Source organism: Oncorhynchus tshawytscha, linkage group LG10, assembly GCF_018296145.1.
Source record: "Oncorhynchus tshawytscha isolate Ot180627B linkage group LG10, Otsh_v2.0, whole genome shotgun sequence".
Lineage (NCBI taxonomy): Eukaryota > Metazoa > Chordata > Actinopteri > Salmoniformes > Salmonidae > Oncorhynchus > Oncorhynchus tshawytscha.
Window position 1 is genome coordinate 28426430 of NC_056438.1, and position 26963 is coordinate 28453392.

The 26963-nt window shown below is 42.4% G+C and overlaps 1 protein-coding gene across 5 annotated transcripts in view; it reads right to left on the reverse strand.

Moving 5' to 3' along the window:
- The window catches only part of LOC112261015 (neurexin-2-like), a 935354-nt gene that overhangs the window by 608704 nt on the left and 299687 nt on the right, over positions 1 to 26963 (reverse strand). For all 5 annotated transcript variants that reach the window (XM_042328452.1, XM_042328453.1, XM_042328454.1 and 2 more), the window contains exon 5: positions 25656 to 25673. In XM_042328452.1, the coding sequence (XP_042184386.1) occupies positions 25656 to 25673 (18 nt within the window). The remainder of the gene's footprint in view (positions 1 to 25655; positions 25674 to 26963) is intronic.

The following is a 26963-nucleotide window of genomic DNA, read 5'->3' on the forward strand; positions in this document are numbered from 1 at the left end:
AAGCCCATGGACGAGAAATTCATGCAGGCCAAGCAGACAGCGGCCATCTTGTTGAGAGTCTCCGCTGTGTCCTGGCAAGCGTTAATTGGGTGGTAGCTATTACATGGACTCAATGCTGTTAATTCTTAAGAAGGTCTAATCACCTCTCTCCACTTATTTCTATGGTTCCTCTGATTGTCTTCCACAATGCAGAGTATCCACAGGCGGGAAACCTTGAAGGAAATTGTTGTGTTTGGATTGTTACAAGAGTTCAAAAATGAGCAACGCACTTTGAAATGTTATATTGTACTGTAAGTACAGTGGTTCCTCAATTAAAAGTTTGTTGAGATTATGCTGCGTGATTTAGAGGTCATATTGTGATTTAGTATGGTTTCCTGCATTACTGCTTCATTGCTCCAGATCACCACAAAAGAGAGTTAGAGCACTGATTATGCATTTGGGTCCATGGGGCTAAATTGTTTATTTTTTTATTTCACCTTTATTTAACCTGGTAGGACAGTTGAGAACAAGTTCTCATTTACAACTGCGACCTGGCCAAGATAAAGCAAAGCAGTGTGACAGAAACAACAACACAGAGTTACACATGAAATAAACAAACATACAGTCAATAACACAATAGAAAAAAATGAAAGTCTATATACAGTGTGTGCAAACAGCATGAGGAGGTAAGGCAATAAATAGGCCATAGTAGCAAAGTAATTACAATTTACTGGCAGCAGAGAACTGGAAGGAAAGGCGGCCAAAGCAGGTGTTGGCTTTGGGGATGACCAGTGAGATATACCTGCTGGAGCACGTGCTACGGTGGGTGTTGTTATCGTGACCAGTGAACTGAGATAAGGCGGAGCTTTACCTAGCATAGACTTATAGATGACCTGGAGCCAGTGGGTCTGGCAACGAATATGTAGCGAGGGCCAGCCGACTAGAGCATACAGGTCGCAGTGGTGGGTGGCATAAGGCGCTTTGGTAACAAAACGGATAGCACTGTGATAGACTACATCCAATTTGCTGAGTAGAGTATTGGAAGCTATTTTGTAGATGACATCGCCGAAGTCGAGGATCGGTAGGATAGTCAGTTTTACTAGGGCAAGTTTGGTGGCGTGAGTGAAGAAGGCTTTGTTGCGAAATAGAAAGACAATTCTAGATTTTATTTTGGATTGGAGATGTTTAATATGAGTCTGGAAGAAGAGTTTACGGTCTAGCCAGACAGGTATTTGTAGTTGTCCACGTATTCTAGGTCAGAATCGTCCAGAGTAGTAATGCTAGTCGGGCAGGTGCGGGCAGAGAACGGTTGAAAATCATGCATTTGGTTTTACTAGCTTTTAAGAGCAGTTGGAGGCCATGGAATGTCTATACCTGACAATGAATGGGCGATATAAACCATATCATCGATCACCACATTCTTTTGGAGAGATTGGAAACCCAAATTGGTCTACAAGGACAAGTTCTGGCCTGGTTTAGTTCTTATCTGTCAGAAAGATATCAGTTTGTCTCTGTGAATGGTTTGTCCTCTGACAAATCAACTGTAAATTTCGGTGTTCCTCAAGGTTCCGTTTTAGGACCACTATTGTTTTCACAATATATTTTACCTCTTGGGGATGTCATTCGAAAACATAATGTTAACTTTCACTGCTATGCGGATGACACACAGCTGTACATTTCATGGTGAAGCCCCAAAATTGCCCTCGCTAGAAGCCTGTGTTTCAGACATAAGCAAGTGGATGACTTTCTCGGACTAAACAGAGATGCTTGTTCTAGGTCCCAAGAAACAAAGAGATCTTCTGTTGAATCTGACAATTAATCTTAATGGTTGTACAGTCGTCTCAATTAAAACTGTGAAGGACCTCGGCGTTACCCTGGACCCTGATCTCTCTTTTGACGAACATATCAAGACTGTTTCAAGGACAGCTTTTTTCCATCTACATAACATTGTAAAAATCAGAAACTTTCTGTCCAAAAATTATGCAGAAAAATTAATCCATGCTTTTGTTACTTCTAGGTTAGACTACTGCAATGCTCTACTTGCCGGCTACCCGGATAAAGCACTAAATAAACTTCAGTTAGTGCTAAATACGGCTGCTAGAATCCTGACTAGAACTAAAAAAAATTGATCATATTGCTCCAGTGCTAGCCTCCCTACACTGGCTTCCTGTCAAGGCAAGGGCTGATTTCAAGGTTTTACTGCTAACCTACAAAGCATTACATGGGCTTGCTCCTACCATCTCTCTGATTTGGTCCTGCCGTACATACCTACATGTACGCTACGGTCACAAGACGCAGGCCTCCTAATTGTCCCTAGAATTTATAAGCAAACAGCTGGAGGCAGGGCTTTCTCCTATAGAGCTCCATTTTTATGGAATGGTCTGCCTACCCATGTGAGAGATGCAAACTCGGTCTCAACCTTTAAGTCATTCCTTAAGAATCATCTCTTCAGTGGGTCATATGATTGAGTGTAGTCTGGCCCAGGAGTGTGAAGGTGAACGGAAAGGCTCTGGAGCAACGAACCGCCCTTGCTGTCTCTGCCTAGCTGGTTCCCCTCTTTCCACTGGGATTCTCTGCCTCTAACCCTATTAAAGGGGCTGAGTCACTGGCTTACTGGTGTCCCTAGGAGGGGTGCGTCACTTGAGTGGGTTTAGTCACTGATGTGATCTTCCTTTCTCTCGGAGGAGGACCTGAGCCCTAGGACCATGCCTCAGGACTACCTGGCATGATGACTCCTTGCTGTCCCCCGTCCACCTGGCCATGCTGCTGCTCCAGTTTCAACTGTTCTGCCTGTGATTATTATTATTTGACGATGCTGGTCATTTATGAACATTTGAACATATTGGCCATGTTCTGTTATAATCTCCACCCAGCACAGCCAGAAGAGGACTGGCCACCCCACATAGCTTGGTTCCTCTCTAGGTTTCTTCCTAGGTTTTGGCCTTTTTAGGGAGTTTTTCCTTGCCACCGTGCTTGTACACCTGCATTGCTTGCTGTTTGGGGTTTTAGGCTGGGTTTCTGTACAGCACTTTGAGATATCAGCTGATGTACGAAGGGCTATAAAAATAAATTTGATTTGATTTGATTTGACTGTAACCACCAGAGGAATTGAAAATGAGCCGGAGCTGAGAGGATCACCAAAACTAAAGGTATTTCGGTTTCAGTGCATTTTCTTAAAAAAAAAAAAATTATGTAATGGTGTACTAAAAATGTGAATGTGTTTTTGCTGAGAATACAACCATGCCGACAACCATCTGTGGAGATCAGTGGACAAAGGGCTGGACAACAGGACGCACCGAAAAAAACGCAATTGTGGCTTCTTCATCATCATCATCATCTTTATGCTTTCGTTAAAACCTCTTTGGGAGGCTGCGAATTTTCGCAGCTTTTTGTTAAAAATCGCGCAACATTTCAGCGCCCTGCTACTCATTCCAGGAATATAGTATATGCATATGATTAGTATGTGTGGATAGAAAACACTCAGACGTTTCTAAAACTGTTTAAATCACGGCTGTGACTATAACAGAACGTCTGTTTCATCGAAAAGCGCAGGAAAATCTGATCACTGGAGATGGAAAAAAATATCCATGCGCCACTTCCATGAATTGTTAAAGGTGAACCGTAATATATGGGGCCGAGCTTGCAGTACCTACAGCTTCCACAGGATGTATAGAGTCTCCTCATTTGATTCTGATTTGATTCTTGGTAGATCCGACCAAAGGGAACCGATTCCCTCCGACCACCAACCCGAGGCATTGTCTTTCTTTTTTTTTTCCGGACATTTTTCCACACGGCAGGCTATCAATTTACATCGCCCCCTGATGATTTTTATAGCTTATTGACGTGTAGTAATACCTAAAGTTGCATTAGAAAGGTATTTCGAAGTGTTTTGTGAAAGTTTATCGTCGACTTTTTAACTTTTAAAAAATGACGTTACGTTATGAAACGCTATTTTTTTCCGTTTATCACACAGTCTTCATAGATCGATATCTAGGCTATATATGGACCGATTTAATCCAAAAAAAGACCCAGTATTGATTATGGGACATCAAGGAGTGCCAAGAAAGAAGATGGTCAAAGGTAATGAATGTTTTATATTTTATTGTGCGGTTTGTGTAGCGCCGACTACGCTAATTATTTTTGTTTACATCCTCTACGGGTCTTTTGGGGTGTTACATGCTATCAGATAATAGCTTCTCATGCTTTCGCCGAAAAGCATTTTACAAATCTGACTCGGTGGCTAGATTCACAACGAGTGTAGCTTTAATTCAATACCTTGCTTGTGTGTTTTAATGAAAGTTTGAATTTTAACGAAAAACGATCAGTGACGCTCTAAAATATCCGCTGACTACCCGCTGATTTGATCCCCCGAGGGAACATCCTCCCTAAGAAGTAATAAAATAACGATACAAATATTCTTGCCAGCTTTGAACCATTCCTCGGCCTGCAGGATGCAAAGTGCTTTGTTTGTCAGATGAATCATTGGGTCGAAACTACAGAACAGTACAAAACAAGAGAACACATGGTTAATGTTTTGAAAAAATATATATATATATTTGTTATATTGGTCATGGCTCCCGAGTGGTGCGGAGGTCTAAGGCACTGCATCTCAGTGCAAGAAGCATCACTACAGTCCCTGGTTTGCATCCAGGCTGTATCAAATCCGGCTGTGATTGTGAGTTCCATAGGGCGGTGCACAATTGGCCCAGTGTCATCTGGGTTTTGCCGGGGAAGGCAGTAATTGTAAAAAGGAATTTGCTCTTAACTGACTTGCCAAGTTAAATAAAGGTTAAATAAAAACAAAATAATATATATACAGTTGAAGTCGGAAGTTTACATACGCTTAGGTTGGAGTCATTAAAACTTGTTTTTCAACCACAAATGTCTTGTTAACAAACTATAGTTTTGGCAAGTCGGTTAGGACATCTACTTTGTGCATGTAACAAGTCATTTTTCCAACAATTGTTTACAGACAGATTATTTCACTTATAATTCACCCTATCACAATTCCAGTGGGTCAGAAGTTAACAAACACTAAGTTAACTGTGCCTTTAAACAGCTTGGAAAATTCCAGAAAATGCTGTCATGGCTTTAGGTAGGCTAATTTAGGTAGGCAACATGGGGACAAATGGGGACACATGGGGACAAAGATCGTACTTTTTGGAGAAATGTCATCTGGTCTGATGAAACAAAAATAGAACTGTTTGGCCAACGTTATGTTTGGAGGAAGAAGGGGGAGGCTTGCAAGCCGAAGAACATCGTACCAACCGTGACGCAAGGGGGTGGCAGCATCATGTTGTGGGGGTGCTTTGCTACAGGAGGGACTGGTGCACTTCACAAAATAGATGGCATCATGAGGCACGAAAATTATGTGGATATATTGAAGCAACATCTCAAGACATCAGTCAGGAAGTTAATAAAGCTTGGTCGCAAATGGGTCTTCCAAATGGACAATGACCCCAAGCATGCTTCCAAAGTTGTGGCAAAATGGCTTAAGGACAACAAAGTCAAGGTATTGGAGTGGCCATCACAAAGACCTGACCTCAATCTTATAGAACATTTGTGGGCAGAGCTGAAAAAGCGTGTGCGAGCAAGGAGGCCTACAAACCTGACTCAGTTACAGCAGCTCTGTCAGGAGGAATGGGGCAAAATCCACCCAACTTATTGTGGGAAGCTTGTGGAAGGCTACCTGGAACTTTTGACCCAAGTTAAACAATTTAAAGGCAATGCTACCAAATACTAATTGAGTGTATGTAAACTTCTGACCCACTGGGAATGTGATGAAATAAATAAAAGCTGAAATAAATCATTCCCTCTACAATTATTCTGATATTTCACATTCTTAAAATAAAGTGGTGATTCCAACTGACCCAAGACAGGAAATGTTTACTAGGATTAAATGTCAGGAATTGTGAAAAACTTAAATGTATTTGGCTAAGGTGTATGTAAATTTCCGACTTCAACTGTATATAATATATAAAAAATGTCGAACAGAGCCTTTCCATAAGTCCACTCAAGTTTCTTCAACTGTCTTCTGACTGTGATTAGAGAGATGTTGATGTTGTGCGGTGATGCCAGCAGATTCCAGATTGCATTTGCCGATCGCCCATAATCTTCAACCATCAGTGAGTCGATGGCTTGATTAGTGTCTCTGGAAATTGAATACAAAAATGATGACCAGCAGGGTCAAATAATATAAACAGTGGTTATAGAGGGTGCAACCGGTCAGCACCTTAGTAAATGTCCGTTGGCTTTTCATAGCTGAGCATTGAGAGGTCAAGAGAGGTCGAGAGAGGTCGAGAGAGAAAAAATTATCAAAACACACACAGTAACGGGTGTTACTGAGTTCCAAGAGCCGATCTGTTATCCAACGATAACAGATCTAGTTTAATAGCCCGGCTCCTGTAGGTGTGAAAATCCCCCCCACCCCCAACAAGTAATAGCCTACCTGCTTGTGGTTAACTATTTCAGTGCCGTTTCGCACTGGTCTGAGACAAGCAAGACTACTTAATAAACATATACATTTTAAAACAGTTTTTTTATTAATCCTGCATTATAATTGTATATAAGCCTCTTAGATATGAATTTAGAATATTCTAAATTTAATTAGGTCTACTACTGTACAAGGAAATGTTATGGATCTGACAGTATTTTCATTTAGAGATTCCGGTAAAGAAATGTGTATGTAGAGGGGTAACTTCCTTCACCAGTTCTCTTACCATTTTGTACCATTGTGTGATTAGCCTACCAGTTGGTGTAACTGTAATGTTAGTTCTCTTGAGAGGAATTTTGCTCTTCACTATCACACTATTAAACACTTTTAAATGCATTCATAAATTAAATCGCTTTAGCCGACATGTTGCGGTTCATCTGATGAAGGATTGACTCAATCTATAGGCCCAGGACGATAGTAAAACTGGCAATAAGATACACTTCAAGAAAGGAAACGCATATATAACCGACCGTAGAAAACAGTTGCAGGTCGGAGGGACATCTAACAAGTGCAGATCGGAGGGCCATCAAGCCAAACAGACCAATGAAGCACGGGTAAATGGCGGGAGTATCTATGACTCTCTGAGGACTGGGTAGGGTAGGTTCTCCCTTCCCTCGGCGGGGTTCTGAGTCAGGAGGGTGGAGTCGGCTCTTGCCAGAGCTCGGTTCCCCCGCATCTCCATGTCACCTGGGTTGCGCTCGACCGGCTACAAGCATGAGACCTCTCACTAAAGGCGTCAGTCACACAAAAGTTATTCTTAAATCCGAACTGGTTGGAGATTATAAGAGTACATGGCCATAAAGGCTAGATCATTTTTCAAGCTGTCCAAACATTCATAGATGACCAGCAGGGTCAAATAATACGAACAGTGGTTATAGAGGGTGCAAATGGTCAGCACCTCAGGAGTAAATGCCAGTTGGCTTTTCACAGCCGAGCATTCAGAGGTCAAGACAGCAAGTGCATGTGTGAGACAGAGAGAGAGAGAGAGAGGATCAAAACACACACAGCAGAGCGTGGAATATAGCAATAAGAATGTCAGTTTAATATGCAGTGCAGATCACCTCCTATTACCCTTCTCAGACTTGTAAGAATTGTGTGTGTTCAATTATTTGTGGCATTTGAAGTATATTGAAGATAGAAGCACTAGGATTTGAAGCAATAGCCTACTATTTAAGCACTGTTTCGCGCTGCTCTGAGACAAGCATGGGGACTGGTCTTGATAAATCAATGAGAGTTTTTTTTTACTTTGAGAACTTGTTAACAAGTTCTGTGTGTGTATCAGACACACTGTTTTTTCTCTAAGAGATTATTCTTAACTGAAGACAAGTGTAGCCACGTTAAGTCTTATTTAGTTGATAGTCCTTTACTCTGTAATATATAAATGTACACTAATTGTTTGAGTGTCAATTCTTTTGTGACTAATAAATCCTATTAGTTGAATTGAGTAAATGCGATTCTCGTTTTACAGAGCAATTCTTTGATTGACGATACGTTCATAATTTAGTAGGTCTATTGGTAAATATTGTTCACACGACACCTTGACATCTCTACTTGACTCAATACATTAAAGCTAGAATATTGGTCGCCAGGATTAGATATTTGTATCTAGCCTTTTATTAATTGCATAACGGTGCAAGATAGACACTTTCATTATAGTCATAATGAGACAGCGATGCAATGATTGACTATCTTGCTAGACCCTTGAGATACGTACAAGGCCTATTGTATTTATTGACATAATATTGACAACATAATTTTCCTCCTACTACAAAATATAGAATATTCATAGACACAGCTGGAAATTCTCATAGGCCATAGAGTATGTATTAGGTAACTGTCAGATAATCAATGAAAAATTTAGTTCCGGTTACCCGATTTACAGCAAAAACCAGCAGGTGACAAAGTTCCCACAAGAGTCTCAGAATTAAATGTGTACTTTCCTACTGACATTGAGTCATGTCACAAAAGTCACTAAAGGTCTCTTTGGGCTTAATCTTACAGTTCATTTGACATCTGTGTGCATACCTCATATTTTCAAGCTCATCTTTATTGACATTGAGTTATGATTTACGTAACAGCCTGATTTAAGTGCAGTATCTCTTGGGCTTTATCTATAGGGACTACCTCAGAGTAATAATAAAGTTGCCTCTTCCCACTCTACATAATTGTAACTTCTTCCCATATCCCCTCCCTACTACAACCGGGTGGGCTGCATTCAATAGTGGAATAATATTCATATTCATACTATGTGCCCTACCTTCTGCCCTCATTCATCTTCCTTCATAGATCTGTAGCAACTGAGGAGGTGTTAGCAATAGTTCCCACCTTGTTTCGACCATATTGATTTCACCTATCCTATCAGATCCATGGAAGGAAAGGAAAGTTTAAAGACGGAGAGGAGATATCTTTGTGGAATGAAACACAGCCTCAGTCTTTGTCCCTCTATACCTACTGAGCATGTTCCTTGGGCAGTAGCTGCAGCGCTGACAGTATGATTCATTGACATCATCCCTCCTATTGGATTCCCGATCGATCAGCGCTGTTGAACGCAACTCAACAACACGGTCACCACACTGGAGTCAACAATACCAGATACACTGTGACTATGTTACATTCGTTGGCTGTACAGGGGTCCATGTTGTTGCTAACTTTCTGACCCGTAGCTGGGTCTTGACAAATACAGTCATCCCTTCTCACATCTGAGACACTTCATATATGGCGATGCTTTATGGGATTGAGGACAGAAACTTCACATGACTCTGAAGGGCTATTTGAGTAGAGAGCCGTCTGTGGATTTCATTGTCTGAACTTGTCTGGGATCAGAAGTCTACAGAGAAGACCCATTACAGGCTGCCAAAGATCAGGGCAAGCTCTCGCTCTTTTTCTCTCTCTTTCTATTTCGCTCTTTACTCTGTCTTTCCCTCTGTTCTGGTGGTAGAGGCATGGAGTTTTCGGCCTGCGGCAAGATCAATCTGTGTTGCTTTCCCCAGGCCCTGCTAATGGAGTTCTAAGTCTGTGTGTATCGGTCTATGTTTATGTGCGTGCATGTGTGTGTGTGTGTGTGTGTGCATGCTTTCGTACCTGTGTGTGTGTGCATGTTAAAGTGTTCCACGCTGCTCCTTGTGTTCCATACCAGCTGTTCTAATAGAGTCCTCCTAATAACTAACAGCTTTTATAAGCAGTGCATCTAAAGGGCACCAGTGCCAGTCCGTGCCAGTCCATAGTCATGCCCTAGTTAGCAACCCCCTGGTGGGCCCACTAATATCCCTTCATTTCTCTCTCTCTCTCTCTCTCTCTCTCTCTCTCTCTCTCTCTCTCTCTATCCCTCCTTCCATCCATCACTCCCCTCCCTCTGCTCATTCTCTCCTTATGGAGTCAAATCAGCCTAATAGTCCAGCAAAGAGCCTGGAGAGCCACTGTAATGAACCCAAGCCTTGGGCTCAGAAAAACACTCAAGATGACAAACATCCTAAATCAATTTATGGAACCAAAATATAAGGACAACTGTAATGTAATGTGTGTTAAAGCAGGGGTGATCACTAAGGGAAACAGAGAATACAGAGAGAAAATCGGCAGCTGACCACAAGGTCAAGTCAAGGTGGATTCGGCCCTCTGAGAAAAATATTTTCTCTTGCAGAGGAAATCTCTTCTCTCTCTCTGTAATTTTTTTCTTTATCCCCCCCCACCCCCACCCGCTCTCTCTAATTTGCTGTCTCGCTCAATTCTCTCCCCACCATTGCGGTCTCTCCTTCTCTCTCTCGCTCCATTTTCCCACCTCACTCCTTCTCTCCCTCCTTCCCATCTCCCCCTCCCTCGTCCTCTCCCTCTCCCTGGGAGTATGTTGGGTGTGTTAAAAGCCTGTGACATCCCCGATGCGTGAGCAGCTTCAGATGCTGCCTCCTACAATCCCTGCCAGAGAAACGCCTCTGTCACGGCAGACACCCGGCAGCTGGGTCGGCGGCCATTTTCTTTCCCCTTACCCCCTTAACCATCACCAAAGCAGTACCTAACACAACAATCAATATCCAACAAGAGACTCTAGTATTGGTTTGTTCATTGATTGAGAGTATAGTACTATGTGTTCGGATGGATTGCAGAGAGGATTTAGGAGTTTTGAACATGGCTGCGGATACGTTGGTTAGTGGTTTATGCTACTGTCTTTGATTCCTGGCTGGAAGCCGTTGGACTGTTCATAGCTGTCTTTGCAATTACACTGAAGCAGATGAGAGCAGATGCTGTTAATCTTGAGATGCCAACACCAATGAGATTAACTTCTCTCTACTTCTCTCTTATTGCATGTGTGCTAAAGCTACTCCCTCCAGCCCCCCCCAGAGAGTTGCCATTGCTCAGTATCACACAATATCTCAATATGATGTCTTAGACCAGTGAAAACAATCACAATAACAAGTCATATTATTTGTCGCCTGCGACTGGATAGACATTTGAAATTCAACGCTGGTAAGATTGAGTGATCACTTTCTGTCTCCGGCTTCCCAAATGAACAAAATGACAACAAAATAGTTAGGGAAAGCATTTGCCAGCATTAGCATTTACCAGGCAGCATTTGTCATCATTAACATCAGCACCAGTGCTTCATCTTTGGGCTGTGCTGTGTTTCCTAGCAGGCATTTTTTAACAGGGCACTATATCCTTAGCTAGGAGTCCTGATGGTGCAGCCGTATGTGACACACTGGCATGGTGGCTGGCATATAAAAAAAAAAAATCTAAAATGTCAGGACCAAATTACTCGCCGTTTAATTGCTTGCGAGTTAACTCGGTCCCTGTGGTTGAGACAGGATGTTAAACGCCTTAAGCACTAATTATATAAGGTAGCTAGATATCTCATTACCCACTTCAATATGCAAATGGACGGCGGGCTTAGTGCTTTATTGCAATTACTGTTATTCGGAGGGCGGACATCTTGCATTGGGGTTGGAGAGGAGGCTTTATTGTAAATAGTGAGACACCAACAACTGCAGCTAAGAAATGACCTTTTTGAATTACTCTGTGGTTTTCTATATGGCAAAAATTGAGCGTGTGTTTTTCGAATTTGGATATTCAGGTTTGTGTCCAATATGAGATTGATCTGATTAACTGTAATTCACAGCAGTGCTATCATTCAGGACATTGCCTCAGCGATAGCCTAGGGATGATGATGGCAATAAAACAAACTCATAAATTAGGGAACACAAGTTTTGTTACATTTGTAGCCATTGTAGGCTTATAGGGCTTTTGAAAGACTGCCCTGACAATGAAAGGGGCTATTTCCAAATAATCATATCAGCTCAGTGAGAATAGAGAGCTGTGTACAAACCACACACCAATTGCCAGGATGGAAAAAGCCTAGGTTACTATCATAGGGGAAGAACAAGACGGGGAGAACAAAACGTCACATTGTGATAAGCCTACAATGGCTACAAATGTACCAAAATGTGTATTTCCGTTGTCAAAAACATGCCTAACTCATACAGTAGTCGAATAAAATTAATGTCACATAGCACAGTGTTACATGATGGGGGCTTATTCTGAGAGCTGCATGTTTGGAGAAAGAAATGTGTTCTGCTTAGCAGTCCCCCTCGCAATTGGCCCTGATCCTGTCATTTCTATTCCAAAAGCTGGATGAGCTGACGTAAGGCTTTCTGGGTGTTGTGTTGTGGAGGCTAGAGGGAGGGCCAATCACTGTTGAGCCACTGTTTGAAGAGAGCCTTCTCCTGGCTCTCAGCTATCCTGGAGGTTTTGCATTCACAAACACAGCTAAAATGCAATCCTTTCCGAGTCAATAAGGGAGGAAAGAAGGGTGAAGAAGAATGAGAGAGAGTGCCAGAAGATTTTTTATTGCCATGCCATTTTTTTTCTGCGGAAATCTAAAGGAAATTCAGCAAAAGGATAATGATCACTTCTTGTAGTGAGCCTTCCTCTCCTTCTCTCTGTTCCTGGGTAGAAGCAATTACCGTTGCAGTTACCTGCCACAATAGACCTACCTAGGAGTGGTGAGGAATGTGATTGTCTGCGCAAACAGCAATATTAGTGTCCATCACATGAATATGTAAATGTTATCAATTGCTAATATCCTTTGATTGGTGTGGTTTGATCTCTGGATAAGTGTTGATTCTTTTCAATCCGTAGGTGCTAATTTCTCTAATCATGTGACTTCAGTGTTTGTCCTCACACTCTCCTCTCTCTCTCCACTCCTCCACCTGAGCAAGTCATTTGAATGAAATGACACACACTAGTGCATACCACTTCCCTCATGAAAGCAATCAATCATCTCGATTGGAAAGACTCGTTCAACCCAGAGGAAAGACAAGTAAAACGTGCACGGCCGCTACAGACTTGAAAGCCCTTGGAATACGAGGTCCCATCCCTCTCTCTCTCTGCTTTCTCTTGTATCCCTGTTGCAACCACACTTACACCTGGATATAGAGAGAAAGAAAGACAAGAGGAAGGAGGTAGAGAGAGAGAGAGAAATGCTAGCTGCTAAGCATATCAATTGGTCTCTCTTTGCCGGGGAAGTTAAACTGCTTGTTGTTCCTCCAGGCATCTCAAACACTCTTCAGGCCTTTGCCTGGCTTCTCTGGTTGCTCTGGGAGTATCCCCCAGGGAAGCGTGGGGTTGTGGGGGTTGGAGTCTTTGCAGACTGCAGCGGGGCTCTCCTCGGGTGCTTATTTATTTATGCCTGCCAGGGGAAGTGGAGGTACCGACAACATCCCCTCGCTTTTAGAAGGTTAAGTCCCTTAGGCATCTATGTACATGCCTCTCTCTCCTTTTCTATTTGCTGAGGTGTCTAGATGCCACCGTCTTGTCTGGGTCTCTCGAGCAGTCTGTGTTCCTTCAGACCGTGACACTTTGAATATGTTTAATGTACATCCTTCTTTACTAACTTCCTGTCCTATCTTCTCCAACCTTTTTTTGCCCAAGCTCATCCATCCCTAACTTCTCACAGATATATCTCACATGAGGATTTGGTGACAACGGTGGTGAACTAATAAACCAGTCCATTTCTTAGAGAAATATATAAGCTCTCACTTTTTTTAGCCCAATAGACAAATGTGAAATCAGAATTTTGCAGCATTCTCTCCCTCTCTGATTTTAATTAGATTTTTTTCTCTCATGTGAATGGAGGGAGGCTAGGCAGGAGGGAGGGAGGGGCAGGGGTGGTATTTGGGTTTACCCTCCGGGTGAGCGTGCCCTGCTAGGCTCCAGTCTGCAGTCAGACAAAATGCCACATTAGTATTCTGGGGGTCTGCTGAGCTCTCTGGCCCATTCGCTCCAGCTGCAGCCCTGGAGACTGGACACTGCTTAACACAATGTCTGTCTGTCTGGTCTTTGTATAGCCTCTGGCTCTAACAGACAAGAGTTGAGCTCTACTGAGATATCCAAAGGTATGGAATCACAGCAGTGTATCCCATCCTTATCTAGAAGTGGTGGGGAGGGTTGGGCATGTGTGTGTGTGTCTGTATTCTAAATATGTGTATTCCAATGACACATACAAGTCATACAAGTCTAAAATAGCATATGGCATGCACCATGTGAACAGCACTATACAAATATATGGTATACGTGCCTCCCAGATGGTCACTGAGGGGTAAGGCCTTATATTATGCCTTATATTCACTGTAGCAGACAATAAGGGGTGGGTGGGGTTCGGTTTCCACCTACTGAAATAAACAGTGGGCTGTAACCTCCAGCATCACAACAAGACAAGCGCCATTTTGTTTTTTCCCCCCATAGATACACAAACAGTTTGTGTATTTACAGAGGTGGAAAGCCATCTGCTAGAGATTTAGGTCTAAAGACTGTCTTTACGGAACGCTGTTGGATTCTGCTGTACACGCAGTACCTCGGGGGTAGCAACATGCAAATTGAGATACTCTCGTTTAAAATGTTTGAACAGGGAGGCTTGTCAGAATCCTACAGATTTCAAACCAGAGGAGTAGAGAATATGGTGTTCAAAAGGAGAATGTGTGGTTGGTGTATGTGTATGTACAGTACGCATTGTGTGTATGCTTATGTGTGGTGGATGTATGCGTTGCACATACAGCAGTGGCTTGTGCATTCAAAATATATGGCACAGAGTGGACACAGTTAATTGTATGCAATGTATTCATATTCTGCAGAGGAGCGATAATAATGATATCATACCTCAACTGAAAGTCACATTGCAGCAAATTGCTGGAAGCTATGGCTTCAGCACGCATTCCATTTTTATTAAAGTTTGTGTGGAGCATTGAGACATTTCAGGGTTTCCCAAACTCGGTCCTCGGGACCAGAAAGGGTACACGTTTTGTTTTTACGCCATAATACTACACAGCTGATTCAAATGATCATCAAGCTTTGATTATTTTTGAATCAGCTGTGTCGTGTTAGGGCAAAAAAAAAAACATACACAGAGTTTGGGAAACATTAGCCTGCCATTACACACACACACACACAGAGACGCAGGTAGGCTCACACACAAAAGCAAGTGCAAACACTCACACGCTTCATCACTGATTCCAAATGATATGCTGCTATAAAGCTGGCGTGCAGTAGCAGGTCAGCAGATGAGATACATACTCGAGGTGTAGTCTTAATAAATACTTAAGTGATGTAAAACACATTAGCAGTATACACAAGAGCAGAGATAAAAAGCTTGGATTGCCCATGCTTTTTACCCTTGGTTCAATTACATTTTGGGAACTAAGTCCCCGAAAATTGATTTAAATAAATGACATAGCAGGAGATGGGAGGCAGACAATATTTTTTTAAAGAAAGCTAGAAGTTATTAGCATAAATGGTCTTAAATGTTTAAGGCTGAAAGCTTGTTCTCTAAATCAGGGGCATTGTTGTCCCCCCCAGTTTTATCATTGCACTGTGATACAAAACCAGTGTGCTTTAGGACCATTTGGATGCCACAGAGTGGTCTGGTAGGTTGTTGTTCCAGTTTCAGCTAGCTGGATTTAGGACCGTATGGACACCACAGAGTGTGCGGACAGTCGGTGTGAAGGCAACGCTTCTGAAAGGATGGCATATAAGACCAGCGCGGGAGAGATAAACAGAGGCAGCTGCTGTCTGTGTTGCGCTTTTTCTCTGTCTGCTGTCTGTGTTGCGCTTTTTCATCCCGTCTCAACTGAAGTGAATTAGCTAGCTAGTAGTTACCACAGCCAGTTAAGCTCTAGCTAGCCTCTAGCTATCTGTCAGGAAGTAGTATCTAACAGCTGTTGTGTATATGGAAATGTTGTATATCCTTTGTTTTGTCCCGTTTCAACAGAAGTAAATTTGATGATGTACCATTATTCAGAGCTAGCCAAAAGTTGGATATTGTTAGCTAGCTAGCTCACTAACTTTAGCTATTATTTTTGTCTCAATCACCCTAGACCTGAATCAAATGATGAAACCAGCAGTCAAACTATTGAAAACCGATATTCTACATTTTTCAGCGCAATGTGAGTTTTAATTAATCAGTATAGCAATGTAACATTATGATCTGTCAGTTTCCCTAGCTAATTCCCTACTTTTTACACTGACACGGTATAACCAGCTCTACACTGTGTCACTGTCATGGTACACAATCAGTACACAACACTATGCTCATCATATCTTAGCAGGATCAGATGGTGACAGGTGTCCCTGCAGGGTCAGACAGCCAAGGAAGACCAATCTATGGAGCTCAGGTGAATTTAGCAGTTTATTATTACAATCAGTGAATGGATACAAAGTTCCATCTTGAGTTGATAGGTACAGTCTGGGATCTGGGAAGAATGGTAATTTCCATTATTGAACCATTGATTCTATTCTTGGATAATATAATGTATAAATGTACACCAAGGTAATTCTTTGTCAAGCTTCATCTAAACAGGGTCAGATGGTGACAGGGGTCTCAACAGGGCCAGGCAGCCAGGGAAGACCAGTCTGATGGCGCAGAGGTGAACTTTTGCAGATAAAACACTTTATTATCTCTGTGCAGTAAACACTGGACCAGCAAGAAGATTCAAAGATTAAAACAATTTAAGGCAGTCTGAAAAACCTCTAAAATTAATTTCCAAACTGTATCAAGTGTTGATAGAGGCTTTTCCCGATGACACGAAACATGTAAAACAAAAATATGAGGAAGACCTGGGAGACGCTATTGATGATGAATGGATACAGATGTTTGAATACCCAGCCATATTCATATCATCTCATCTCAGACATACATTTCTCCAGGTTAAGATGATCCATAGAGCCTACTATTGTGCCAGTGGAACTGAATATCATGCACTCAGACATGTTATTCCTCTGCTGGAGGTGTAAAACACAAAAGGGGACATATTTGTGTATGCTATGGTCTTGTGAAGGCTGGCTGAATTCTGGAAAAGAGTGTGTTCTTTTATCTCAGCATGCCTACAGATTCTCCCTTCTCCCTGTTTTTGTTTGCTTAGAAATGTTGATACTGGAGAATGTTATCAGAAAAAACTGTGTAAACTAGCATTTCAAATCAAATCAAATCAAATTGTATTGGTCACATACACATGGTTAGCAGATGTTATTGTGAGTGTAGCGAAATGCTTGTGCTTCTACTTCCGACAGTGCAGCAATATCCAACAATTAATCTAACAATTCAACAACAACTACTTAATACACACAAATCTAAATAAAGGGATGGAATAAGAATATGTACATATAAATATATGGATGAGCAATGACAAGCGGCACAGACGAGATGCAATAGATGGTATAAAATACAGTATATACATCTGGGATGAGTAATGCAAGATATTTAAACATCATTATTAAATTGGCATTAATAAAGTGACTAGTGATCCACTTGTTAGAGTAATCAATGATTTCAAGTCTGTATGTAGGCAGCAGCCTCTCTGTGTTAGTGATGGCTGTTTAAATTCTTCGATATAGGGGGCGCTCTTTTAATTTTTGGATAAAAAAACGTTCCCGTTTTAAACAAGATATTTTGTCATGAAAAGATGCTCGACTATGCATATAATTGACAGCTTTGGAAAGAAAACACTCTGACATTTCCAAAACTGCAAAGATATTATCTGTGAGTGCCACAGAACTGATGCTACAGGCGAAACCAAGATGAAATCTCAAACAGGAAGTGCCCCAGATTTTGAAGGCGCTGTGTTCCAATGTCTCCTTATATGGCTGTGAATGCGCCAGGAATGAGCTTACACTTTCAGTCGTTTCCCCAAGGTGTCTGCAGCATTGTGACGTATTTGTAGGCATATCATTGGAAGACTGACCATTTTACACTACATCTACCAGGTGCTCGCTTGGTGTCCTCCGTCGCAATTATTTTTCCATTTGCTTCCGAGGAGAAACCCAACTGCCACGAATGATTCATCATCGAATAGATATGTGAAAAACACCTTGAGGATTGATTCTAAACAATGTTTGCCATGTTTCTGTCGATATTATGGAGTTAATTTGGAAAAACGTTCGGCGTTGTAATGACTGAATTTTCGTTTTTTTTTCTTAGCCGAACGTGATGAACAAAACGGAGCAATTTCTCCGACACAAATAATCTTTTGGGAAAAAATGAACATTTGCTATCTAACTGAGAGTCTCCTCATTGAAAAGATCCGAAGTTCTTCAAAAGTAAACAATTTTATTTGAATGCTTTTCTTGTTTTTGTGAAAATGTTGCCTGCTGAATGCTAGGCTTAATGATGTGCTAGCTATCAATACTCTTACACAAATGCTTGTGTAGCTATGGTTGAAAAGCATATTTTGAAAATCTGAGATGACAGTGTTGTTAACAAAAGGCTAAGCTTGTGAGTGAATATATTTCTTTCATTTCATTTGCGATTTTCATGAATAGTTAACGTTGCGTTATGGTAATGAGCTTGAGGTTATGATTACGCTCCCGGATACGGGATTGCTCGACGCAAGAAGTTAACAGTCTGATGGCCTTGAGATAGAAGCTATTTTTCAGTCTCTCGGTCCCAGCTTTGATGCACCTGTACTGACCTCGCCTAGGGTGGTTGTTGTCCTTAATAATCCTTTTGGTCTTACTGTGACATCGGGTGCTGTAGGTGTCTTGGAGGGCAGGGAGTTTGACCCCGGTGATGTGTTGTGCAGACCGCACTACCCTCTTGAGAGCCCTGCGGTTGTGTGTGGTGCAGTTGCCGTACCAGGCAGTGATACAGCCCGACAGGCTCTCAATTGTGCATCTGTAAAAGTTTGTGAGGGTTTTAGGTGACAAGCAACATTTCTTCAGCCTCTTGTTATGCCTTCTTCACCACACTGTCTGTGTGGGTGGACCATTTCAGTTTGTCCGTGATGTGTAGGCCGAAGAACTTAAAACTTTTCTACTTCTCCACTGTTGTCCCGTCGGCTGCTTCCTGAGGTCCACGATCATCTCTTTTGTTTTTTTGACGTTGAGTGAGAGGTTGTGCCTTCACCTCCTCCCTATAGGCTATCTCATTGTTGTTGCTGTTCAAGCCTACTACTGTTGTGTCATCTTTAAACTTGATGATCGAGTTGGAGGCGTGCATGGCCACACAGTCATGGGTGAACAGGGAGTACAGGAGGGGGCTGAGCACACAGGACCCAATCGCACAGGGCGGAGTTGAGACCCAGGGCCTCAAGCTTAAAGATAAGCTTGGAGGGTACTATGGTGTTGAATACTGAGCTGTAGTCAATGAACAACATTTTTACATAGGCATTCCTCTTGTCCAGATGGGATAGGGCAGTGTGATGACGATTGCATCGTCTGTGGACCTATTGGGGCGGTATGCAAATTGCAGTGGGTTTAGGGTGACATGTAAGGTGGAGGTAATATGATCCTTGCGATCCTTGACTAGTCTCTCAAAGCTCTTCATGATCACAGAAGCGATTGCTATGCGACGATAGTCAATGCGGTCGGAGGCTGAGCAGTTGCCATACAAGGCAGTGACGCAACCCATCAGGATGCTCTCGATGGTGCAGCTGTAAAACCTTTTGAGGATCTGAGGACCCATGCCAAATATTTTCAGTCTCCTGAGGGGAATAGCTTTTGTTGTGCCCTCTTCACGACTGTTTTGGTGTGCTTGGACAAGTTCAATTACCTTTGCCTTCTTGGGTACAGGAACAATGGTGGTCATCTTGAAGCATGTGGGGACATCAGAATGGGATAGGGAGAGATTGAATATGTCTGTACATCAGCCAGCTGGTCTGTGCATGCTCTGGGGACACGACTCGGGATGCCATCTGGGCCGGAAGCCTTGCGAGGGTTAACACGTTTAAATGTCTTACCCATGTCGTCCACGGAGAAGGAGAGGCCCACAGTCCTTGGTAAAGGGCCACGTCGGTGGTACTGTATTATCCTCAAAGCGGGCAAAGAAGCTGGTTAGGTCGTCTGGAAGCAAGACATCGGTGTCTGTGAAGTGACTGATTTTCTTTGTGTAGTCCGTGATTGCCTGTAGACCATGTCACATACGTCTCATGTCTGAGCCTTTGAATTGCGACTCCACTTTGTCCCTATACTGACATTTAGCTTGTTTGATTGCCTTGCGGAGGGAATAACTACACTGGTTATATTCGGCCATATTCCCTGTCATCTTTCCATGGTTAAATGCAGTGGTTCAGGCTTTCAGTTTTGCGCGAATGCCACAATCTACCCACAGTTTCTGCTTAGGGTAGGTTTTATTAATAGTCACAGTGGGTACAACATCTTCTATGCACTTGCTTATAAACTCACTCACCGAATCAGCATATACATCTATATTATTCTCTGAGGCTACCGGGAACATGTCCCAGTTCGCGTGATCAAAACAATCTTGAAGCGTGGATTCCGATTGGTCAGACCAGCTTTGAATGGTCCTTGTCACGGGTACATCTTGTGTGTGTTTCTGCCTATGGAGGGGAGAAGTAAAATGGAGTCGTGGTCAGATTTCCCAAACGGAGAGCGGGGGAGGGCCTTGTATTCATCACGGAATTTATAGTAGCAGTGATCCAGTGTTTTGCCAGCCCGGGTACTTCAATCAATATGCTGAACAGAATTTAGGTAGCCTTGTCCTCAAATTTGGGATATATAATATATATATATATATATTATCTCCTGGGAGATAATACAACAGCATTTGATTGTGAGGAATTCTAGGTCAGGTGAACAGAAGGACTTGAGTTGTTGTATGGTGTTACAATTACACCATGAATCGTTAATCATTAAACATACACCCCCACCCTCTTTCTTCTCGGAGAGATCTTTATTCCTGTCGGCGCGATGCACAAAGAATCCCGGTGGCTGTACCGAGTGTGACAGCATGTCCCCAGAGAGCCATGTTTCCCGTGAAACAGAGTATATTACAATCTCTGATGTCTCTCTGGAAAGCAACCTTAGCTCTAATTTCGTCTACCTTGTAATCTAGAGACTGGGCATTAGCGAGTTAAATACTCGGAAGCGGTGTGCACGCCTCTGAAGTTTGACCAGAAGGCAGCTCTTCTGCAGTGACATTGTTTTGGGTCACCCTCTGGAATCAGTTCGAATGCCTTGGGTGTTTCGAACAAAGGATCCGCTTCGGGAAAGTCGTAATCCAGGTTGTAGTGCTGGTAAATTGACGTCCCTCTGATATCCAATTCTTCCCGGCTCTATGTAATAACACGTAAGATTTTCTGGGCTAACAATGTAAGAAATACTACCTGAAAAAACAAAATACTGCATAGTTTCCTAAGGACTAGAAGCGAGGTGTCCCTTTCTGTCGGCGCCATCTTGCTATCTAAATAGGTATCTCCCACGACGTGGGCTAAGAAATGAATTGCCATTAATTAGAAGGTTGTTTATCTTCCACAATGGATAAAATAAATGTCAAGTTATGTATCACTAGATTTGATTTATTACAAGATTGATGGTGTACTGTGCAATTTACATAAGTTCTGGAATGGATGCCTTATATGGAATACTGAACAACAAAAGAAATCTCTTGTGAAAACATGCCCACGTCATTTAGGCAATTCCTACCTGCTGGGCTGGTCAGATCTGGCCCTGGGGGTCTGCCGTACTGTTGGTTGTCACTTTGGCTTTGGCCTAACACACCGGAAACCAATGTTTCCCTAAGATCCTAAAGCTGAGTAGGGTGTGTTGGGTTGGGGAGCTGCAGGGCTGTGGGCCTCTAGGGGCAGGACGGTATAAGCCAACTACGTGTATATCGTGTTCAAGTTAAAAGCGTTCTACAGTACTACTAGGCCTATGAGATGAATTATATGGAGGATGTACTGTTTCCAGTGGTGAAAGAAGGCGGTACGGGCTGTAACTGCGTCTTGACAAAATAAATAGTGGGGGTACGCTCAACCAGTCAAACGTGAGCCTATCACAATTAAAGCATGCCTAAAAAAGTATATGATATTAAACAATTATTTAATAATACTGCATGTCAGCCGCATGAACGATTTTCTAATTCACTTGAAACCGGTTGGTACACACTCCGAAATTGAATTGTGGTTTGAGGAGAACACTTACATTTTGTCAAGGCGGAGATGAGTGGCCGGTGGTGGTGAGTGGATGAGACCGAAGCGCGAGTGGAAAACAGTGGATGAATCAATTCAGGTTACAAGCGTAGGCCTAATGACAAATCACAGAATGTCATTCAATACACGCAGGTGTTTTGTAACAGATCTCTTTCCATTCATCAAAATGTGAGGAACAGTGAGTGCACTGTTGGGGGTTTTGATGCTGAAATTATTTTGTGAGTGGACAAATGTGTGGGGGTAGCCTACAGGAGCGCCTCTGTTAAGTGATAGTTTGACAATCAGATAAAAAACATTGTGACTGGTTGTGTTTATGCAACATTAAAAGGCATAGGCGGTGACCATAAGGCCAGGGGAAGCTTTCCCTAAAGTAAATTGAATTAAATTGCCAAAATTATGTAGCCTAATTAGCTTACTCCTGTCTATGCAGGAGTAAATAAAATCATTCAAAATAGGCTATTACACCAGAGAGGATGATTTGGCCACAAAGGATCATTATCTTCTTTTTTAAAAAGCTGTGGGTTATTTTAAAATCGCATAGCCTACAGTCGGAAGGGTCTGCAATTTGGGCAGCGCACGCTGAAGATACCAAATCGATTATTATTAACTTAATTGAGCGAACAGTAGCCTATCTTATTGGCACCAACAGAGAACATTGGCTAGTGATTGTGCATATTCACTGTCTTTGTCATTGAGTCAAGGCCAGTTTTGTTGGTTTTGGACAATAATTTCCTCCTCCAGGTTAGACGGACGTCATAATTGTATTTGTGTCTCTTTTCGTAGACCAATTATATGAATCAGAAAACATATTTTTATTGAGTGTTTGTCAGTGTCAGCAGAGTAGGCTACCCTGTCATTTTTTCAGTATAAAAAATAAATTGTGCGTGAACTTGGATGTTCCGTTCCGGTAAGAAAATAAATCTACTTTCACCCCTGACTGTTTCTGTATGTACAGTTGAAGCCGGAAGTTTACATACACTTAGGTTGGAGTCAATAAAACTTGTTTTTCAACCACTCCACAAATTTCTTGTGGAGTGGTTTCTTGTGGAGTGGCCTTCTAAAGTCAGTTAGGACATCTACTTTGTGCATGACACAAGCAATTTTTCCAACAATTGTTTACAGACAGATTATTTCACAATTCCAGTGGGTCAGAAGTGTACATACACTAAGTTGCCTGTGCCTTTAAACAGCTTGGAAAATTCCAGAAAATTATGTCATGGCTTTAGAAGCTTCTGATAAGCTAATTGACATCATTTGAGTCAATTGTAGGTGTACCTGAGGATGTAATCCAATGTATTCAAACTCAGTGCCTCTTTGTTTGACATCATGAGAAAATCAAAATAAATCAGCCAAGATCTCCCCAAAAATTGTAGACCTCCACAAGTCTGGTTCACCCTTGGGAGCAATTTCCAAACGCCTGAAGGTACCACGTTCATCTGTACAAACAATAGTATGCAAGTATAAACACCATGGGACCACACAACCGTCATACCGCTCAGGAAGGAGATGCATTCTGTCTCCTAAAGTGGAACGTACTTTGGTGCGAAAAGTGCAAATCAATCCCAGAACAACAGCAAAGGACCTTGTGAAGATGCTGGAGGAAACAAGTACAAAAGTATCTATATCCACAGTAAAACGAGTCCTATATCGACATATCCTGAAAGGCCGCTCAGCAAGGAAGAAGCCACTGCTCCAAAACTGCCATAAAAAAGCCAGACTACGGTTTGCAACTGCACATGGGGACAAAGATCATACTTTTTGTAGAAATGTAATCTGGTCTGATGAAACAAAAATAGAACTGTTTGGCCATAATGACCATCTTTATGTTTGGAGGAAAAGGGAGATGGCTTCCAAGCTGAAGAACACCATCCCAGCCGTGAAGCACGGGGGTGGCAGTATCATGTTGTGGGGGTGCTTTGCTGCAGGAGGGACTGGTGCACTTCACAAAATAGATGGCATCATGAGGTGGGAAAGTTGTGTGGATATATTGAAGCAACATCTCAAGACATTAGTCAGGAAGTTAAAGCTTGGTCGCAAACGGGTCTTCCAAATGGACAGTGAACCCAAGCATACTTCCAAAGTTGTGGCAAAATGGCTTAAGGACAACAAAGTCAGAACTGAAAAAGCGTGTGCAAGCAAGGAGGCCTACAAACCTGACTCAGTTACACCAGCTCTGTCAGGAGGATTGGGCCAAATTTCACTAGACTAGTGGGGGTCGGACGTGGAGGTGGATCGGGCTGGTTGGGCGGTCTGAAATTTGACATAGAGGGTGTCTTAATAAGTCAAATCAAAAGTTGTCTTTGTACTTCATTTGTTCATTTGTCAGGCTATTATGTAACACCATATTGATTATTGAATTATCATAAATCTAGTCTTATCAATCACTAGCCCTGAGTGGTTATTGTTGTCAATTGCTGTGCCCCAACCAGCCATGATTGATTGGGATTGCTCACAATCCACTGAGAGCTGCCCTGTGAGGCAAGTGAGCTCCTCTCAGCGACATCAAGGCAGAAATCCCACAGCCTCACAACACCAAATTAATGGTAATTGCACTCCCCTTAAAGTTGTCTTTCACCGCTGTGAGAAAAGTTCAAGTGGCAAATCAATCTCAATCCGACTGGTTTGAAGTGGCACATTAGGATTTTGGATACCCAAGTGGGGTGTTGATTATGATTATTATAATTTTGGAATGTTTGTGTGAAAGCGGGCGTGACAGCCACATGTAGCCATTCAGGTAAATATCCCTATCTTTTGCAATTTAAAGTGCCAAAAATGTAGTGTCCAATCAAATGATGACCCAACATGTTTTTTTGTGATTATGCAGCTCTCTTCTAGAGTGTGTTAAAGGGTGTGCTGCTAATTGGCATGTCCTATTATCCTGAGTTGGAGGGGTGTGTTGGGTCATACCACCTCTGTCCAGCAGAGGGGAAATGGATTCCCCGAGTTAAAATTTTATGCTAGAATATACTATGTACAATGCATATATTTAAAACTAATCATGTTAAATGATAACACTTATGCATAATCATGTTTCTGCTTAAAGTGTTTTAATGTACACTATCTCTGTAGACTCTCTTCCTCAGATATGTGGAACTGGCTATTCCTTTTATATTATGAGCACCAACCTTATGGCTTCAGTTAAAGCTCCGAGTTGTGCCTGTTCTGCTGTGTAGACCAGTTGAGGTTGGTGGGAGGAGCTACAGGAGGACGGGCTCGTTGTCGTGGCTGGAATGGAACGCATCAAATATATGGAAACCACATGTTTGACTCTGTTCCATTTTTTTCCATTCCGGGCCATTACAATGAGCCTGTCCTCCTATAACCCCTCCCACTAGCCGCCACTTATGTAGACCTCAGATAAAACACGTATCTATGTTTGATTTACATACTTTTAAGTACTCTTTTATGCACTATGGTTTTTGACTTCCCTTAGTAAACAACTTTAGGTTTGGGAAAATAAAACTGTTCATATTTGCAACATTGTCTGATATTCAGCCACAGACATAAAACATCAGTACATGTGTCAGAGAAAGAGCAGTGCTTGACTTGGGCAGGATCTCACTGGAGCTGAATACCAGCACTTTTTTCCTACTGCTTGAACTCCCGCACCTCTTGTAGAATATTAGCTCAAAAGTATTGTGGAGCTCCTGCACCTAAATATAAACAGTCCCTGCACCCAAAAATGAGTACTGGCATCCATTTCAGTCCAAGTCAAGCACCGAGCAAGAGAGAAGGTGAAGAGAGATAGATAGTCCACTTACCGCCCTGCGATGAGTCACCTGTGGGTAGACCAAAAGAGAGAGAGAGAGAAAATATATTTTAGTTCACAGCTCGAATCAAGACTTCAGTGGAACAACCCCGTTCATCCCTAACCTGACTAGTACAAAGACGGATGACATACTGAAAGAGGGAGAGAGAGAGGTGAAGACAGCAATTAATAAGAGCAATCGGCACACTTATATCCACAGAACAACACACGATATAAACCTGCTAGCTGTTGACATGTGTCTGTGTAAAGAGCTCGGGGAAGTTTCAGTGTCATGGTCTTCCTTGTAAAGAACAGACAAGTCAACATCCCATTTTCAAATGCACCTTTAAAACTTTTTTCTGTGGATCTGGAAAGAGGCACACGCTCATTTGAAATAGATTTGCGAGGGCGTTTTTACATGTCAGTCCATACTGAGAAAAGGCTGCTTTGCATTTGTTGTCTCTATTGCTCCTCCCATTGCTTGTGAATTATGGCTGGCTATCGCACTCCGAATCTGGCCACTATTCCCAATCACTATGACCTCATCTGTCAATGACATTGCATAAAACATAGACAACCCTGAAATACCGGACAGCATAAGCAAATCATATTGGAGCCCGGCCAAGCGAGGAGAGCGAGAGAATGAGAGAGAAAGAGAGAGAGAGAGTAGGGAGTGACTGCCTTAAGTTTATTCCAGGTTCTGGGAGAGCTCATCTGGGGTTTGGTGGACGGAACTAGAGCAGACTGGAAGACCTAGTCCAGTGAGCGATGGAAATAAGAATGAGAGAGTGAGAGATGGAGGAATCACTATTCAACCATGCAGACAGCTCGATATCAATATCTGTGGGGCTGCGATGCTAGTACCACTGTCTCCTCTCGGCTCTCAGCTCCATACATGCGAACCCAGCCCAGCCGTACAGACCCTGGACCTGCTCTATAGCTAACAAACAGACAAAAATTGTTTTAGTAAAACATGGAAACTTTCAATATCAAGATCAAATCAAAAGTGTATTGCTACTGTAGCATACACAGATCTGCAGATGTTATCGCAGGTGCAGTGAAATGCTTGTAGTTTTTAGCACCAACAGTGCAGTAATACCTAGCAATAAAAAAACAATACAAACACAATCCAGAATTATTGCATTTCTTTATACATAGGATGAGCCATGATTAGCCATACAGTACATGCATATGAAGAGGGTGAAACAGTATGTAAACATTGTTAAAGTGACCCGTGTCAATGTCTAGAGCGGGGTTTCCCAAACTCGATCCTGCGGCCCCCCTGGATGCACATTTTGTTGTTTGCCTTGGCACTACAGAG